The following is a 15,959-nucleotide window of genomic DNA, read 5'->3' as shown; positions in this document are numbered from 1 at the left end:
TCTTAAAAATCTCAGCTGATGGAGATTTGACTACCCCTATAAGCTACCCGAGTAGATAACTCTTAAAATACTTTTTTTATTTTTTAACATCAGCTGGACTGTCTCTACTTTAGCCCATTAGTGCCTGCCCTATTCTCATTAGTCATAATTTCCTCTTTACAGGAAAGAATGGAAACACTCCTCTTATTACAGTGTGGAAACTCTGTTTGTGAATTACATTAACTACCTCTGAACTGTAATAAGGTGTACATAACTAGCTATGTTCTTTCATTTCACTGTTGCAATACATTTTGTAATAAAACCCGAACAACATCATGTACTAACATAATTCAGAATGGGTATTTCCTGATTGAAAAGATCACATATATCAAAAAAATATTTCTGTATTACTAGAAGTAGAATGTTAAGAGTGTCATACAAAAGAACAGTTCATTGTACACAATCCAAAGTCCTGATACAGAGCACGTGTCTATGAAAGCAATGTCTAAAAGGTTGCAATGGAATTACTACAATGAACCCTTTCTGGTTTATCACAGAGATGTGGCCAGGACAGAAAAAGCCATCTTCCAAAAGTGTACTTTCTAAAACTAGCATATTGCAGAAAAAGGGAAGGAGTAATTTCAGAAGCAGGGTAAGACTGCAAAGACAGAACAAAATCCCCTCCTCCTGCTCTGCTGTAAACAGGCAGAATTTCTTCCCAAACATGGATAATTTTGGTTGCGATTGAACAATCGCCTGTTTGTGTGGCATCTTTGGCTAATTACTACCTTGCTGACACTCTGTGACTGTATACTGGGAAAGGGGGCACTTCATGAACATTTGTGTCATTCTTGCAGAGGGACTATTATATTTTTTCCTGCTTCATTGTAATTTCAGTATATACTTTCCATAATTTGGGCTAGGATCACTCTCATGTAAAAAAGAAAGTTTTCATCAATAGAAGAATTTGAGCTACGTAAGATATGCTCTCTCTGAAATCACTCTTTTAGCCAGCTGTGTACACCAGGACCCTATATATGAACGTAGAGTTATTATGCTCTCACAGTAGGTTAAAATAGGTACACAACAAATCACTGTTATAGCAGCACACCATTATGACAGGGAGGGGAAAGCAAGTCTTACATTCCTAAACACATTCAGCACCAGATTTCAAAGCTACTGAATAGAGTAAGATCCTCCCACTTGCCTGTTCCACAGCTCAAGGTCTTGAGACCTCCCCTCAAGGAAGAGGCTGCAGTGCTGGGAGACACTCTTCCAGCAGTATTGAAAAGTCCTACTCATGAAGAAAGAACTTACTACGGTTGAGAAAGCAAAAAGAATGTTTTTAACCCATACAAGACACTGTAGTATAGAAATACACAGAAGTATAAAAAGCCTCAAAAGAATGAGTACTACTGCTAGAGCACTTTCATTGAATTCTTACTGGATATAGAATGCTCTTTAGGCAGAAAAATATGGCCATCCCATGAACTGTTGTAAGGAATAATTGATGGTGAATACCCCCATTTTAGAACCAAACTTTATTTTTCCACAGTGATGACTCTGCCCTCCTTGTCCATTTAACAAACATAGCAGTTGAGCTGTCAGAAACCAGCCTTTACTACTCAGAGAGAATATGAATTGCTCTATGAATTGCTCTGATTTCAAATGTTTGGACAGAAAATAATTCTTTTTGCAATTTCATTTGCCAGTTGTTGCAATATAACATGACACACTTACTAACACACATCTGGCAATTCACTTTTCACCAGGGAAGATGTATAAACAATTGCTCTGCATACCCTGTTGGGATCTTTCTGTCAAGGCTAGCCACCAACATTTATTGTTCCAGGAATATAAACCAGAGTATAGGGCTTCCCTCTCTGCAAGAATTCTCCAAGCACTTAATTGATTATCAACAATCATACCGTGTGTATATAGTTGTCTATAATGTACAGTTGTACACATCTGCTATTTTCTACCTGAGCTCTTCAATCTTTCTTTTCTCTTTGCACAGTGCCACACCTTTGATGAAGAATGCGAAATGACTCACACCTTTTTTTTTGTATAATCCATGTTAGGACACTCATTTGAGAAGCAGGAGGTATCTCTGAAATCTAAGCAAGGTTTTCTAATTCCTGGACTATTTTTCTTGGAAATTATAAAAAAATGGAAGGTTCAATGAAAAATCAATGTGATTGCTATCTGTGAAGATTGACTTCTCTAAGGCATACCTACCAGACCAAATCTTTTACATATATTTAGGCACGTAACTTGCTTCTTAGTGGATTTCAAACAGACTTTGGTAGAAGAAAAGCGTGGAGTTGTTCAGCGCTGTCTTTGGCTATACACGTTATGTGAAGATTAACTACCAAGATTTCTAAGGAAAATACAGGCATCTAAGTCAACAAGACAGATTTTGTGAATTTGTCTTTGGACATACATATCAAATTGCATTTTCATTACGTCTTTGATGCTTGAATGCTTTCTGGATTTCTCCTTAAGTATTTTAGAATTCTTGCAGTATGGATATGCACTAGACAGTAGTTGCTTCACTTAAATCATAAAGTTCTTATAATGGTAAAAGAAGCATTCATCTCTGAAGAAGATCCTAGTTAGGGTCCCATCTGAAAGTGACAGTTTAAAACAATATAAAAGCCCCCCAAAACCCCAAGCCCCTGATTAACCACCCAAAGGATGAGTCTTGAGAGCTCTGATTTTAAGTGCCCTGTATGTATACCTGATCATTCCAAATTGTGCAAAATTTGTTTCCATTATTCTATATACAAGGTATATCAGGTAATTTAATTTTTCCCCCTTCCATCTCCTTTGACCTTTAGTATACTATGCAAAGTTCAACTGCTATGAGGGGTGAAAAAGCTACTATAGAAGCAGGAGTTACTGATAAGAATTATTCCATGCATTGATACAGAAGTCTGCATTGTGCAACATCAAAAGTAAAATTTCTTTGTAAACTTCCCCAAAAAGTAAAATGAGACTGTGAAGTTGGAATGTATTTTATTGCTTGCTTTACTAAATGGCCTCACCTTCTATGATTTTACAGCCATGTTAACTTACTTCAAAAAGTAAATTATCAGAAAAATAACTGTATTTGATAAACAAGTTAAACATGCTTACATACACTTTCATCTGCTGAATATGAACCTGAATAGAAATTCAGTTACTAATCAATACATAACAGCAGCTTCATTTTGGAAGAAATTTCCAATAATATTTCAATTTAACATATTTTTTTTTTAAAGTAGTCAAGTTATTTATTCAACTTTAGAATTAAAAGTCATGTTCTTTCTTATCCTTTCACTGTGCCAGAATAATATACAGTATTAAAGCTAAACTCTTTTGTGAAGAAGCTGAATGGCTTTTTTCCAGTAAAGAATAAATTGTACAGGTAAGATCTATAAACAGAACACAGCAAGTATCCGAATTATTTTATTAGTGTTATCTAAAATCTGAGGGCAATAAAATAAATATATCACAAATCCACTTAGGAAATGTATTTATTAGTTACAACTAAGTTAAGGTGTTGTAGGAGAAATAGAGGAAATTTGAAAGAAAAAAAATGTAATTATCACCTATGGGATTCAAGATTGAGCAGTTCAGACAATGGTTCAGTTCATCTAACCTGGGCTGGGAACAAAGAGAGTTATCTAAACTTACCAAGAAACCAAAAATTTGGGCAGAAAAATATGGAAAACATAATTATTGGGGTTTTGCCACCCCCTCTTTTTTTTTTTTTTTAAACATGTCATATGGAATAGATAAACACTTTAGAGAAATCTGTATCACTATGCTTTTACACTGGTCTGAGGACCTGAGGAAGGTGGCTGGGGAAAAAAAACAGCAAAAAAACGGAGAACTTGGTAATAGGCAATTTTTTTTTTTCTGCAGAAGGCCTGACTGCTGGGCAGAGTGCTGGGACGAGGTCTGCAGTTAAGCAGCAAGAGAATCACATGGTTCCACTCAAAGCAGCAAAGACTTCATTTTGTCAGTTGAAAATGCAGTCTTCTGAGAGACTAACTTATAGGTCAAAGATGTAGCTGGCTCTGAAATTGTAACAGACAAGGATTCTTGAAAATCTGAAGAATGTCAGCAGCTATAACAATAAAAGTAGAGAACAGACATTACACTTGTGCATGTAACTTTGGGGAAAAAAGAAAGAAAAAAAATCCGACCTAGAACACTGCTGAGAACTATAGAAAAAAAAATAGTTTATTCTACTCACCAATGTCTAACGAGGTTATTTGGCATGTTCTGTAGATGGTAGTAGATCTTCTGAAGTAGTGTACACAGAAGAGCATTTCTACTTCTAAACCACATTTTTTCCCCTAACCTTTTAAACTTTGTTTTGATGCTGAAAACTTCAAAGTCAGCTGGAATAAGAGGAAATACTGGAATTGCAGGACAAAAAACATATCTCAAGTAGTAGACTGATAATTAGTTACTTCTTGATCACTAAACAGCATATCACTTTCAGAATATGAAACATTCATTAATATGACATCCCTTTGTAGTTACCAGTCAATTTTGTAATGAAGAGCTACATTAACTCCACCTCAATACACAACTACCAGTGTAAGAATTACACTAGAATTCTGTGTTAAATCATCATCTCTAAGGTGAAATTGAGAGGAAGAAAAACAGCAGATGAGAAGTAAAGTAAGGTAAGCAACTTCTTTATAGCCAAGAGTGTAGTTCTTAAAGAACCAACCACTTGCAATAAGAAATGTGAATAGTTTCACTAAGGAGAGACATAGTCCAAACATCTGCCACTCACGAGGAAGCGAGATTAAGAAGGTTTCTATGGTTTTCAAGAAACATAGGGTTTTTTTGTTTCCAAGATAAGGAAGTATGCTATGCTTCAGCTGAATAACAACTGAGTAATGAAGTCTCAAGTTGGACTGTTTAACTGTTAATCCACTAAAGCAGTGGATTTTGGGGTCAGTACTGAGAAAAATGTAAGGAAAGAAACATACTATGCACACCAACCCGAAGTCCATTCAAGTGAACGTTTCTTTAATATTAAACAGGTTTTGTATTTTTTGTTTTAGTTATTCAGTTTAATATTGGCACTCTTCTGCCACGCCAAACAACACTACCGTTGAGCTCATTTTTATGCTGTTTCTTTTCAATAACACGAACAAACTTCCGGTGAAGATGAGGTACCAAGAGTAAAAAAGCTGCTTATGTAGATACCCAATCGCTCTTTTCTCCCTTTCATAGGTTTCTTCAAATTATAATAAGAACAGCTTTTAATACCGTTTTCTAATGGAGCAGGCACAGAAGACTCCAATCGGATGTCATCTTGGTCATGACGTGTGTGATTAGCAGCCAAACTGGCCCATTGTGATACCCAACGTTTACTTCCAGGGGCAGTAGAACCTTCCTAAAGAAGAAAAAAGCAGAAGAAAAATTACAACTGTTTGATAAAAAACATGTCCTCTTTCCAGGTTTTTCCTGAACAGAGATGTCAGACACTATTTTCCTGGAGAAAACTGAAAAAGGAGTTTACCTCACTAAATTTTAGAGTTACCAGCTCTAGAATGGCAAACAAACAAATAAACAAAATCTATATAGTTGCAGAATCAATACAGAATAAACAGCTTTTCCTAGTGCAGTGCACTTCTAAACATCAGGACCTATATAAAACATACTATAACATGTGCTAGTTTTAAAACCAGGTTATTTCAGTCCTCAGCTCAGAAGGGTAGGAAAAAAACATGGGGTGTAGGTGTTCAAAAATTAAAAACGTGCTTCAAGACGAGAAAGTGACATTTTACCAGTTTAGAAGACCCTCTTGGTTCAGAAGAAATATTGTATTTACTTCATTACAGAAAGACTATCTTACGGACTGAAAGAGTAAGATAACTTGTGATGGAAAGGAAGGAAGATCAAATTATTTGTTTGGCCTAAACAAAAAAAAGAAGCAAAGATTAGTTTTAAACCGCTCTACTGGGTAACAGTAAAGTCAATGTAATCAGTATCTGATTATTTTTTGCAGCTGACTTAGAATGGAAATTAATATACTTTCTTGACAGTAAGCCTTTTGAAACCTTGAGCATTTTTAAAATGTAAAAAAATAAATATAAAATTAAACCATCTTTTTATGTTGTGTTGTTATAGTATTTTAAGTTCCCACCCTCCCCCCAAACTGACTTCTAAATACAATGCAATATAACTGCTTTATCCAATATATCATAGTCTCTCTTGCTCACGTCTTCAAAGAAAGACAGCAGGCAACTGTCGACGCATGTATGTGCACACATGCCCGCACAAACACAGCATACAGTTGTCAAAGGCTTTACAGAAGTTTACACATATAATTTATTGGATTCAAAAGACAAAGCACTGTAAATGACAGAAGTCACTGACTACAGTTACAAAGGAGTTACGTAACCATAGACAAGTCAAACGAGAAATCACAATTCAAGATCAGAAGAAGAGATGGGAAGGACACAGATACCAGTAACTTGCTTAATAAGGAAATTTGTTGGAGCTATTTCAAAGGTTGGCTGAAGCTCTGATGCCTGTTCAAATTCTGGCACTTCTATTCGAAACTGATTTTTGCCTAATGCCTTGGCAACTCTGGGATTCTAGTCTTTGACCAGAAACCAACTCTCTAAATTTTATAAAATTTATTTAGCAGAAATGGAATGGTGAACAATGTCATCTAGTATATGATCACTTCTTTGAAATCAAAAGTTACTCAGGCATTTGAGAAGACTTGAATTTATGATCTTGAATTTCTCCTGATGTAATGGATGACTAATTAATGCAAACAAGTGCAACTTCACGAATCTCTTTTAGAATACTATGAATGTAGTAACTCAGAGATGCTCCAAATAATTTGTTTGAACTATTCAAATTTCCACATTATAAATTCATTTCTTAGAATCAAAATGTTACAAAATTGAAGTCTAATAACTGAAAAGGAAGGCAATTCAATGTTTCTGTTATTTATGGGCATTTCTGAACACAACGCAAGGAAAAGGGTGCTAGAAAGAATATTACCAAAAACCCATGCAAAAATGTACAGCATTTATGCATTGACAGCTACTGCTGAAGCCTCATTTTTCTTTTGTATCTCTTTCTTTTCTCTATTTCCTGTCTGTACTAGTGAACTTTCTTCTTTAATAAAACACTTAATTACAGCCAAAATCAAATATGATAGACATATTAATTATCTTTGCTATAGAAAACTCCAACTAGTTCCTAGTGAATGACCTAAGCAATTCCAGAGATACAGATATGATATGTATTGGAAATCTGAATTCCACTTCAAAACAGAGAAATATATTAAGACTTTGCAGATTAACTATAGTAAAGCAGCATGATAAATTTTCTCTGAAAGTAATTACGCTGCCACAAAAACATCTTCTACATAGCAGTGGATGTAAACGTGTTTTGCCAACTCTGTATATACAAGCACAAACAACACAGCTATGAAAAGCAGTTTCTTTTAACAGTAGTTTGAGCACATCCAAAAGGTGAAAGGTTTATAAAACACACATTTAAAAAGTCACATTCAGTTATCTTAATGTTCTTCCTATAATCCATATCAATTTGCATCCTACAGGCTCTCAAGTAAGCAATCCTCCAAATCTTCTCTCGAATACCAAAAGGAATTTCCTAGTATTTCAGAAAAGCTGGGTTTATGTAAGAGATAGCAGCTTTTTAACTTCATGTTAAATGTGCTTTCCCTTATGCTTATCACATATACAAACTAAATTGGAGTAACAGATCTTCAGAAAATGTACCAATGGATTTCTGTGGATTTATTATTCAGACTGAAGATTTGGGGCTTCAGGATCTACATCTGAAAAACCCCCACCCCACACACACATGACACATGGAAGCATCTCCAATACTTGGCATTTCAGAGCAGAATCTTATTTTTTAAAAAATACATTTCAATAAGCTGACTTAAAAAAAAAATAATAAAAAAATTCATCTCTTCAGACACATACTCCAGTCATCCACTCATCTCATGTTGTAAGAATCATATTATGCCATCCTTTCATAAATTGAAGTAGCATCTTAAAAGCAGCTCTTTTAGTCCCTCCCCACTCTACCTGCTTCAGAACCATACTCCTCCAGGGGTGATGACCTATTTAGCTATTTCCATACTTACTTTATTTAGAGCCAATGACTTCACATTTGTTCCTGGAACAACACTGATGTCTATCTCAAATAGTTCTTTTTCCTTCTGTTGCATTTACTCCACTTATACAGCAAAACCCAGCAATTGTACCCATCTCAGCTACTACTTTGCTAGATTAAATGAATTATATCAATCTGTTCTTGTAAGGTATATCTCCATTCACTTAATAATCTGAATAGACCTCTTTGTACCTTCTCTAGTCTTGGATTTACACTTCTTCACCAAGAATGGTAACAATTCTAGTGCTAGTATTTCAGAGGAAGTTTCGCCAATACTTTCTACCATGGCAACAACACTGTCCTTTTCTTCTGGCAATACATTTTCCAGAGTATAAAAGGGTCGAATTTGCCTTCTCACAGCCATATGACATTGGTGACACAATCATCCTACGTTTCAGTATAGCATTTAAATTCAAACAAAAAGTAAGTATCAAACTTCAGACTGAATGGTTTGCTCTACAGAAGGACAGGAAATTAGTCTAATTAGAGAGGACAAACAAAAGGAAATACAGCCTCTAAATACACACAGCAACTCTGCACTTCTAAGAAGCTATACAGCAAATATTTACATGAATGAATTTATTCAGTATTCAGAATGTCAACAGTATTATTTATTTTATCTTCAGTGGGAAAGACATGAAATGGGCATTCAAAACAGGAAAAGGAACATTGTAGTCAATGGCACTAATGACCTTGCAGATGCAGAACCAGGTTTCTAACTGTGCTGCAGTCTTAACAAAAAATTAAAAAAAACCCAAACGCACAAATCAAACAAAACCCAGGTATGTCCTTAAGAAGCACATCAAAGACAATGTTGATAAACCATGTACATTATTTAAGAACTGTGGTTAGTATAGATAACGGGCCACTGAACATTAAATGGAAGCTGGATGGATAAATCATAGCCCAAATGTCTGCAGTATTTTTGTTAATTGAGTGCACATCATAAGAATAAATAACAACAACAACAACAACAATATTCTCTTTGTTCTCTATCTTATTTAATTTTTGTTCTTAAATCACACTTACCTTGGTTGGCAAGTGGCAGCTTATAATATATAAAATAAAAACATTTAAATATTTTAAAGAGAAGAATTTAGTATTTTTACTGGCTATCTGTAATCATTGAAAAGGCAAGAACCAGTGCATGCAGGCTCAATCCAACTGTCAGACATTCACTCTGCATTTTATTTAGTCTCATGACATACACTACTCCGAAGTACCAAAGATTGTCATATCAAAGGAAAAGCTGTGAATTTCTTTACAAGACAAGCATTTTTTTAGGTCCTTTCCAAGCATGTCATTTATGATACTTCACAAGCCCTGTAAAGTTAAGATATTTGAGTTCAGAATAATCTTTCAATCCCCAAATTATTTTTAGAAAATCTTTATGATTTCCCAAGCCATCTTTGCAATATTCCTGAATTGAAATCTCTTAAATTTTTATTCTCTGCTTTTTCTATGTCAATCATGTTCTGAATTCGCCTCATTCTGCTAAATCATCCATAGTTACAACAGTGATGGGCAGCTGGAACAAGGTACACCCACAATCTGAGTGGATGCAAGCCTGGAAGACTGAGCTACCCTGAGGTTCCTGACTATTTAGCCAAGATCTTCAATAAGGTTTATTAACTTATGATCTGCAGCTCAGTAATGCAGTAAGTCTTCCAAAAACCACAAGCAGAAAAGCTTGTATATAATGAGAACATGATACCCATGTACTTTACAAATCAAACACATTTGCGTCTCCCTTTCCTAATGATAAAACAGAGTGTAAGTTTTGGTAATAAGACTTCAAATATTACAGTCTTCTCTCAATAGTTATCCTCATGATTATTTTCCCATTATGATACTACAAAAACTTACCTTTATTTTTCTGAATCAGCTTCTTTTACTTCTACATACGTATCAACTGACTTCTGTTTAACTTTCTCTGCTAAGTTTTTTTCTATCTTCATCTGTCTTCAACTCTTCTTACACTAATTCTTGCTATATCTACATTGCTTATGTCAGTTTTGATCCTTTACCTACCGAACAATTTTCTTTTTTTCCCTCTAATGCCTCGTAATAATCTTGTAAATTAAGACTATGCCAAATAACCCATTCCCTTCCCAATACATGAAGACCTTTTCATTCAGCAAAGCATCCACAGTAATAAAAAGGCATCATTCTTGTAATTTCAACCTAAATCAAAGCAAGTTTTAGTATGCCATTGCCAGAAGGATTCTTAAACCTGCCCTCTAATTGCAGAAGTCTCAGTCTTCTAAAATCAAGCCCTGTTATTTGTAAAATATGACACCTGAAAAGCTCAATTATGTTTATAAAATAAATCATACATTCTTCTGCTGCTTATCAAATCACAGAAATGGGAAAAATATAAATACTTTAAATAATCTTGAAAACTGGTATGGCACAAGAGAGCTGAATGCTGCAAAAGGCATGAAAAAGAAGAGAGGGAACGACTGTGGTTACAGGTCCTTGCAAAGAAGTAAGGTGAAAGGCAAAGAGTGTTGAATTCTTCCACACAATATGCTCATGCTGTATGCCAATAATACTTGAAGTAGTAACCTTAGAGAAACTATTCAAAGATACTAATCTAGATACACTAAGTATGTTACTGTATCAAGACTGCATAGTAGCTAAAATATGACCATGATAAAGAACACCTTCTCTAGGGAAACAAATTCCTAGATACTAAAACCAATGTATTTGCATGGCAGGCACACAAAGTCACAGTAAGCTCTTGATATATTCCAGAAAATTTGCTTATTTAAAGTTTGCTAATTTACAGGATCATACTTCAGAAACAGTTTGCCATGGTAAGCAGAAGTATGGTGTGGTTTGTTACTGTTACCAGATTAATTCTGCTCCAGTGTAAGCCTGTTCTGTTCCCAACACATTTCAAGTTACAGTTTATCCCTCACAACGATACCAGAATGTCTCCCAAGATTTCAATATGAAATATGATTAACATCTAGCTTGTGTGAGTGTTCTGAGTCATATATAAAGAACAGCATTTTCCTTTGCCTAATCTTTCACCAGCTGATTAAATTATACTGCTTCTGAGGCAGCTAATGTAAGTGACTCCTCATGAGTGGCATCTCGCTTGAGAACTCAAACCATGAAAGTAAAAACATGAAGTCCTCTGGCTTCGGGAAAAATGTATTATCTACCATTTCTTCCCTAGCTGACTTTGTATCGCACATTAAATGCATACACCTTATTTCTGAAGTTTAATATAGTTACTTGCTTTGGGCTATAAAACATAATCAGCTTTTCCTCAGTTCTGCTGCATAACTTACAAGAAGCGCATACTGTGCAAGTGTATGTTGCAAGGAAGCTCCTGCTACATTTCCAACACACTGGTGTTAGTGCACTTGGAAAGGTAGCAAAATTTAAAACACCTTCACGATGCAATGTGGCTGTCTCTGACAGAGAAGTTTTGATAATGCAATAACGGCCTAAGAAAAATGAAATACTTCTAGATCGAGCTAATGTTTTCTAGGCAAGGCTTTGTTTGCTGTTTAACACTTACTGGTCAGTTATTAGTGCTCTCTCTTATTGGAAGAAAAAAGAAGACCATGAAAAATTAAATTCTACCTCTGTGTCAAGAAATCCAGTTGTACTCAGTGGTCTTTTTTCTTCCAGCACTACTGTAGCAGAACTTATAGCCCAATCTTTTACTAAATCTTTCTGGTTCTCGTTGATAACAGGCCTATTATAATCCTGGCTGTCATCCACTCCAAATACCTGAAAATGAAACAAACCATTACATACATTAACCCAATACCATCCTGATACAATGTTCAATGTTAATGGATGGATGGTAGCATGCTGGAGAGTGAGTTTAAACAGGTTGTTGTATTATGCTTATCTGTCATCTTGGTGAAATCTACAAATTAAACAGAAGAAATATCTACAGCAATTAAAAAAAGAGCAGAAGTCTACGTCAACACTGTGAAAATTCAAGGAACTGCTAGTTGGAATGGTCAGATATGAATAAATGACACTGATGAAAAAAACAAAAGGTAAAGGCAAAATCATTACAAAAATCATTTTACAGTCCATTTCCTAATTAAGGAAAAAACCCAGTAACTGGAACACCAAATTTTCAGATTTTTGGTATTATCTAGTGAAAACAAGAAATACAAATGCTTACATTTGCTACTAATATGCTTGTTGAATTATTTCTCTAATACAAACAAAATTTCAGTTTTTCATTTGTTATGGACTTAGCAGATGTTAGAAGTCCACCAGGTCTCACAAACCATACAGACTCATCTCATTCAAGATGTGACTTGCCATAGTTCCACTACACTGTTTCCTACTGATGCTTGTATTAATCCCTTCCACTTGTGACAGAGTAATTTTCCCATGACTTTTTAAACCATTACTCAGAGAAAAATACTGGAAAAAATGTTATTACCACAGCAATTTAGTAATAAGGACTTAAGCAGGAGAGCCAGCATATTGCCTGTCAAATTTCTCATGAGTCACAGATACTAAGGAATATGAATTGCCTTCAGAATTGATATATACTTCAAAAGTATTTTAGAGAATATTTTGTATCTTGGAAACATATAATTTACAAAATTTATAAATTTCTGCCTAAGAAATAAATTCACTACTACTAAGGACTTGGAGAATAAAAAAATTTACAGAATAAAAATGGAACACTCCCTCCCCCCCCAATAAAATTGGCTGCTAAAAAGAAACTGTTAGCATCAAAAATTGTTTTGTCTTAGAAAAAGACAAAAAAAAAAAAAGGGGAAGAAGGAAATGACCTTGACAGATGCTATCATCTTGTAAAAAACACTACTAGTGAAAAAAGAGGAAGAGATATACAGAAATACTTTTCCCCCCCAAACTGTTTTGTAATTCAGTTTTGCACAGCAAAGCTAGAGGACTAGTTTATTAAAATTCTGAACAAGGTTAGTGTTTTTAAAATAGATTCACCACTAGATGGCCACAAACCATAAATTTTTTTTAGTGTCTGAGAAGCAGATGAAGGGGAAAAATAAAAAAAAAAAAAAAAAAAAAAAAAAGTTAGGCACCCTGTCATTCAACTGCTGCTAATGATCTACTGTGTCCAGAAAGACGTTGCTATAGCATTTATACATTTATAAGTGAGGAAGCTTTTTCAAATGCATTGGATTTGTATTTTGCTCTCGTGCAAAAAGCCTGCTTTCTGCAGTTCTAAAACTGAGGCAATGCTCCCTAATTTTCAGTTAATACATAAATCATGTCTCGATATACTTATGCACCATTTGCTTAAGAGCACTTCATAAATTTCTTTTCTTAGAAAAAGTATGATACAACTTACGTTTTCTCTTTAATGATATACTTTTGATTTGTACAGTTGTAGAAATTTTTGAGGATAGAAACCATTTATCTTTCACTACCTGCCTTCTTTGAATATATCGCTACTCTGCAACCACTTTTTTCCTTGTTTAACATCGTTCCATTGATTACAGAGTTTTACATTTTCTTTTAAATGAAAGGAAATTCTGATTTTATTGCATAAGCACCTGAAGGAAAACATTAATTCAACACTTCCATATCTAATCAGGACTACAGGACTAAATTGCTGCCTGTAAATTGCTTCATATTATCTGGTGGCACATTCATTTACCATGTCAAATTTCCTGTATCACAAACAACAGCTCCTAAGGCTTCTTTCTTTCAGTCCTACCTTTTCTAGTACTGAAGTCCTACTTAAGCAAATTTTACTATTCTTCTTCTATCACTGAAATTACTGCAAAACCAAATTTGAATATTGCCTGTTTCTTCTGTGAAAGCAGCAGCAATAAGACCCAAGGAATAGATTTACCTCCTAGTACTGCTCCCTCTGTATATATAGTGAGGATATCATAGGCAGGAAAAGATATGCAAAATATTTGGGGACACTACTATTAGAAATAAAAGGAAAGCATCTCTTTCAATAAATGTGTATTTTTGCACTACACATTCATTCTACATGTAGGTGCACTGGTAAGTGCATGCACCCACCCCGTCTAAGTTCCATTGCTACACAACTGTAAAGCTCCTCTTCTCAGCAAGAAAGACAACTCCCCCAAGCGTGATCTAGCCCAAAGACTGTATTTCAGAACTGTGATATATGAAAACCCTTTGAAAACAATGCCATTAATACATAATTAAGAATTTAAATATGAAAACTATGCAAAAGATAAAACAAATCATGTTTAGTATTTGACAAAATTTAGAACATCACTTACATGCCTGTCATACATCTGCAGAAAATTAATACTATCAGAATTTCAGGATTAACCAATCCACTTAATACTGTTCACCAAATAATGAGAATATACCCTCAACAAAAACAGCCATGGAATAACCTGAAGGTTTCTGCTGGAAGTCTTGTCTCCGCCATTTAGAAAAATGCAATTTGTACTTTATGGGTTGCTATGATAAGGTATGCGTACAAACAATGGGCTATTGTGATTGAAGCCTTAATGGAGAAAGACCTGTATCCTCCTACAAAGACTGAATGACATTCCTCAAGGCTTCCAATCCTTCAGATGTTTCTGTTCTTCAAATATCTTCATGATTTTAAAGTCATTTAAGGAAGATATTAATGCTGGTTTTTAAACAGATGTCATTTAAAAATTAAACTACCAGAGAAAGGTTATTTCTAAGCTAACAGCTTCCTATAAGCAATCATTCTGGAAAGTTAGTTTTCTGCCCTGCTCTGCCCTATTACTCTTTATTTTTATGAAATTATATTTTAGCAGAAAGAGTAGCTTATTTCATAAAGTTACAAAACAAAACCCAGGATAATAATTTTCACAGAATCTCTGAAATCTGACTGATGGGGAAAAATCTAGGCACCGCACCAATCTGCATCATTACATGGGGTTCCTGCAGAGTCTCTGCCACAGAGCTGTAATGGTGGAACTGTCAGAAACGTATAAACTGTGGTGGTGGTGTTTAAGAATAGCTACTTTATTGTTATGAAGCATGAAGCAATTTCCCTTGCAAATCAGGACATTTTGAATGGCAGGGGAACGACAATATTGTTGTAGAAAGCCAAGCCCCATTTGTGAAATGTAGTCAACATAATTTTGTTTAACCTGCAATCAAGTTGACCTCTTAAGCAAATGGATTAACAGGTGATAGTCAGACTGCATCCAGTACTGGCCACCCCACTACATGAGAGACACTGTCTAACTGGAGGGAGCTTAGCAGGGGCCACCAAGATGGTCAAGGCTGAAGCACTTTCCCTGCGGGGAGAGTCTGGAGAAGCTGGGCTTGATTAGTCTGGAAAAGGGAAGGCTTTGTGGGTGCCTAACAGCAGCCCCCCAGTACCTACTGGAAGCATTTCAAGATGACAGCCAGGATCTTCACAGTGATGCATGGCAGGAGGACAAGGGATAACTCACATAAGTTGAAACTAGAGAGGTTTAGACAGGATATAAAGAAAAGCTTTTTCACTCTGAGGACAGCCAAGCAAGGTTGCCTAGTCTCTGTCCCTGTAGGGGTGCGAAGACCCAGATGGATAAAGTCCTGGGCAACCTGTCTGACCTCAAAGCTGACCCTGCTCTGAGCAGGGCATTGGACTACAGACCTCCTAAGGTCCGTTCCAGCTTATGTGATCCTATGATCCTTAATATCCTAGATAATAACTTAGCACCTCAGGTCAGCCTTCTAGCTCAAAGAGTCAGTCTTGAGAAAGCCCAAAGGGAAATCCAATAATTTCTCAACTACGGAACTGCTAACACTATGGCTGACATGAAGTCTCCTAAATCAGCAGGGACAAAGGGAATTTCCAACACATAGTTTCA

General features: G+C 35.4%; 1 protein-coding gene across 8 annotated transcripts in view; it reads right to left on the bottom strand.

Annotated features, from left to right (window-relative positions):
• The window catches only part of CEP170 (centrosomal protein 170), a 106,361-nt gene that overhangs the window by 28,590 nt on the left and 61,812 nt on the right, over positions 1–15,959 (bottom strand). For 7 of the 8 annotated variants that reach the window (XM_049831385.1, XM_049831384.1, XM_049831387.1 and 4 more), the window contains 2 exons: positions 11,758–11,907; positions 5,257–5,383 (listed from right to left, as the gene is read on the bottom strand). In XM_049831385.1, the coding sequence (XP_049687342.1) occupies positions 5,257–5,383; positions 11,758–11,907 (277 nt within the window). The remainder of the gene's footprint in view (positions 1–5,256; positions 5,384–11,757; positions 11,908–15,959) is intronic. The other variant, XM_049831392.1, reaches the window with a different exon arrangement.

This window comes from Accipiter gentilis, chromosome 28 (assembly GCF_929443795.1).
Source record: "Accipiter gentilis chromosome 28, bAccGen1.1, whole genome shotgun sequence".
In the NCBI taxonomy this organism is placed as follows: Eukaryota; Metazoa; Chordata; class Aves; order Accipitriformes; family Accipitridae; genus Astur; species Astur gentilis.
This window is presented reverse-complemented; position numbering and strand designations above follow the sequence as displayed.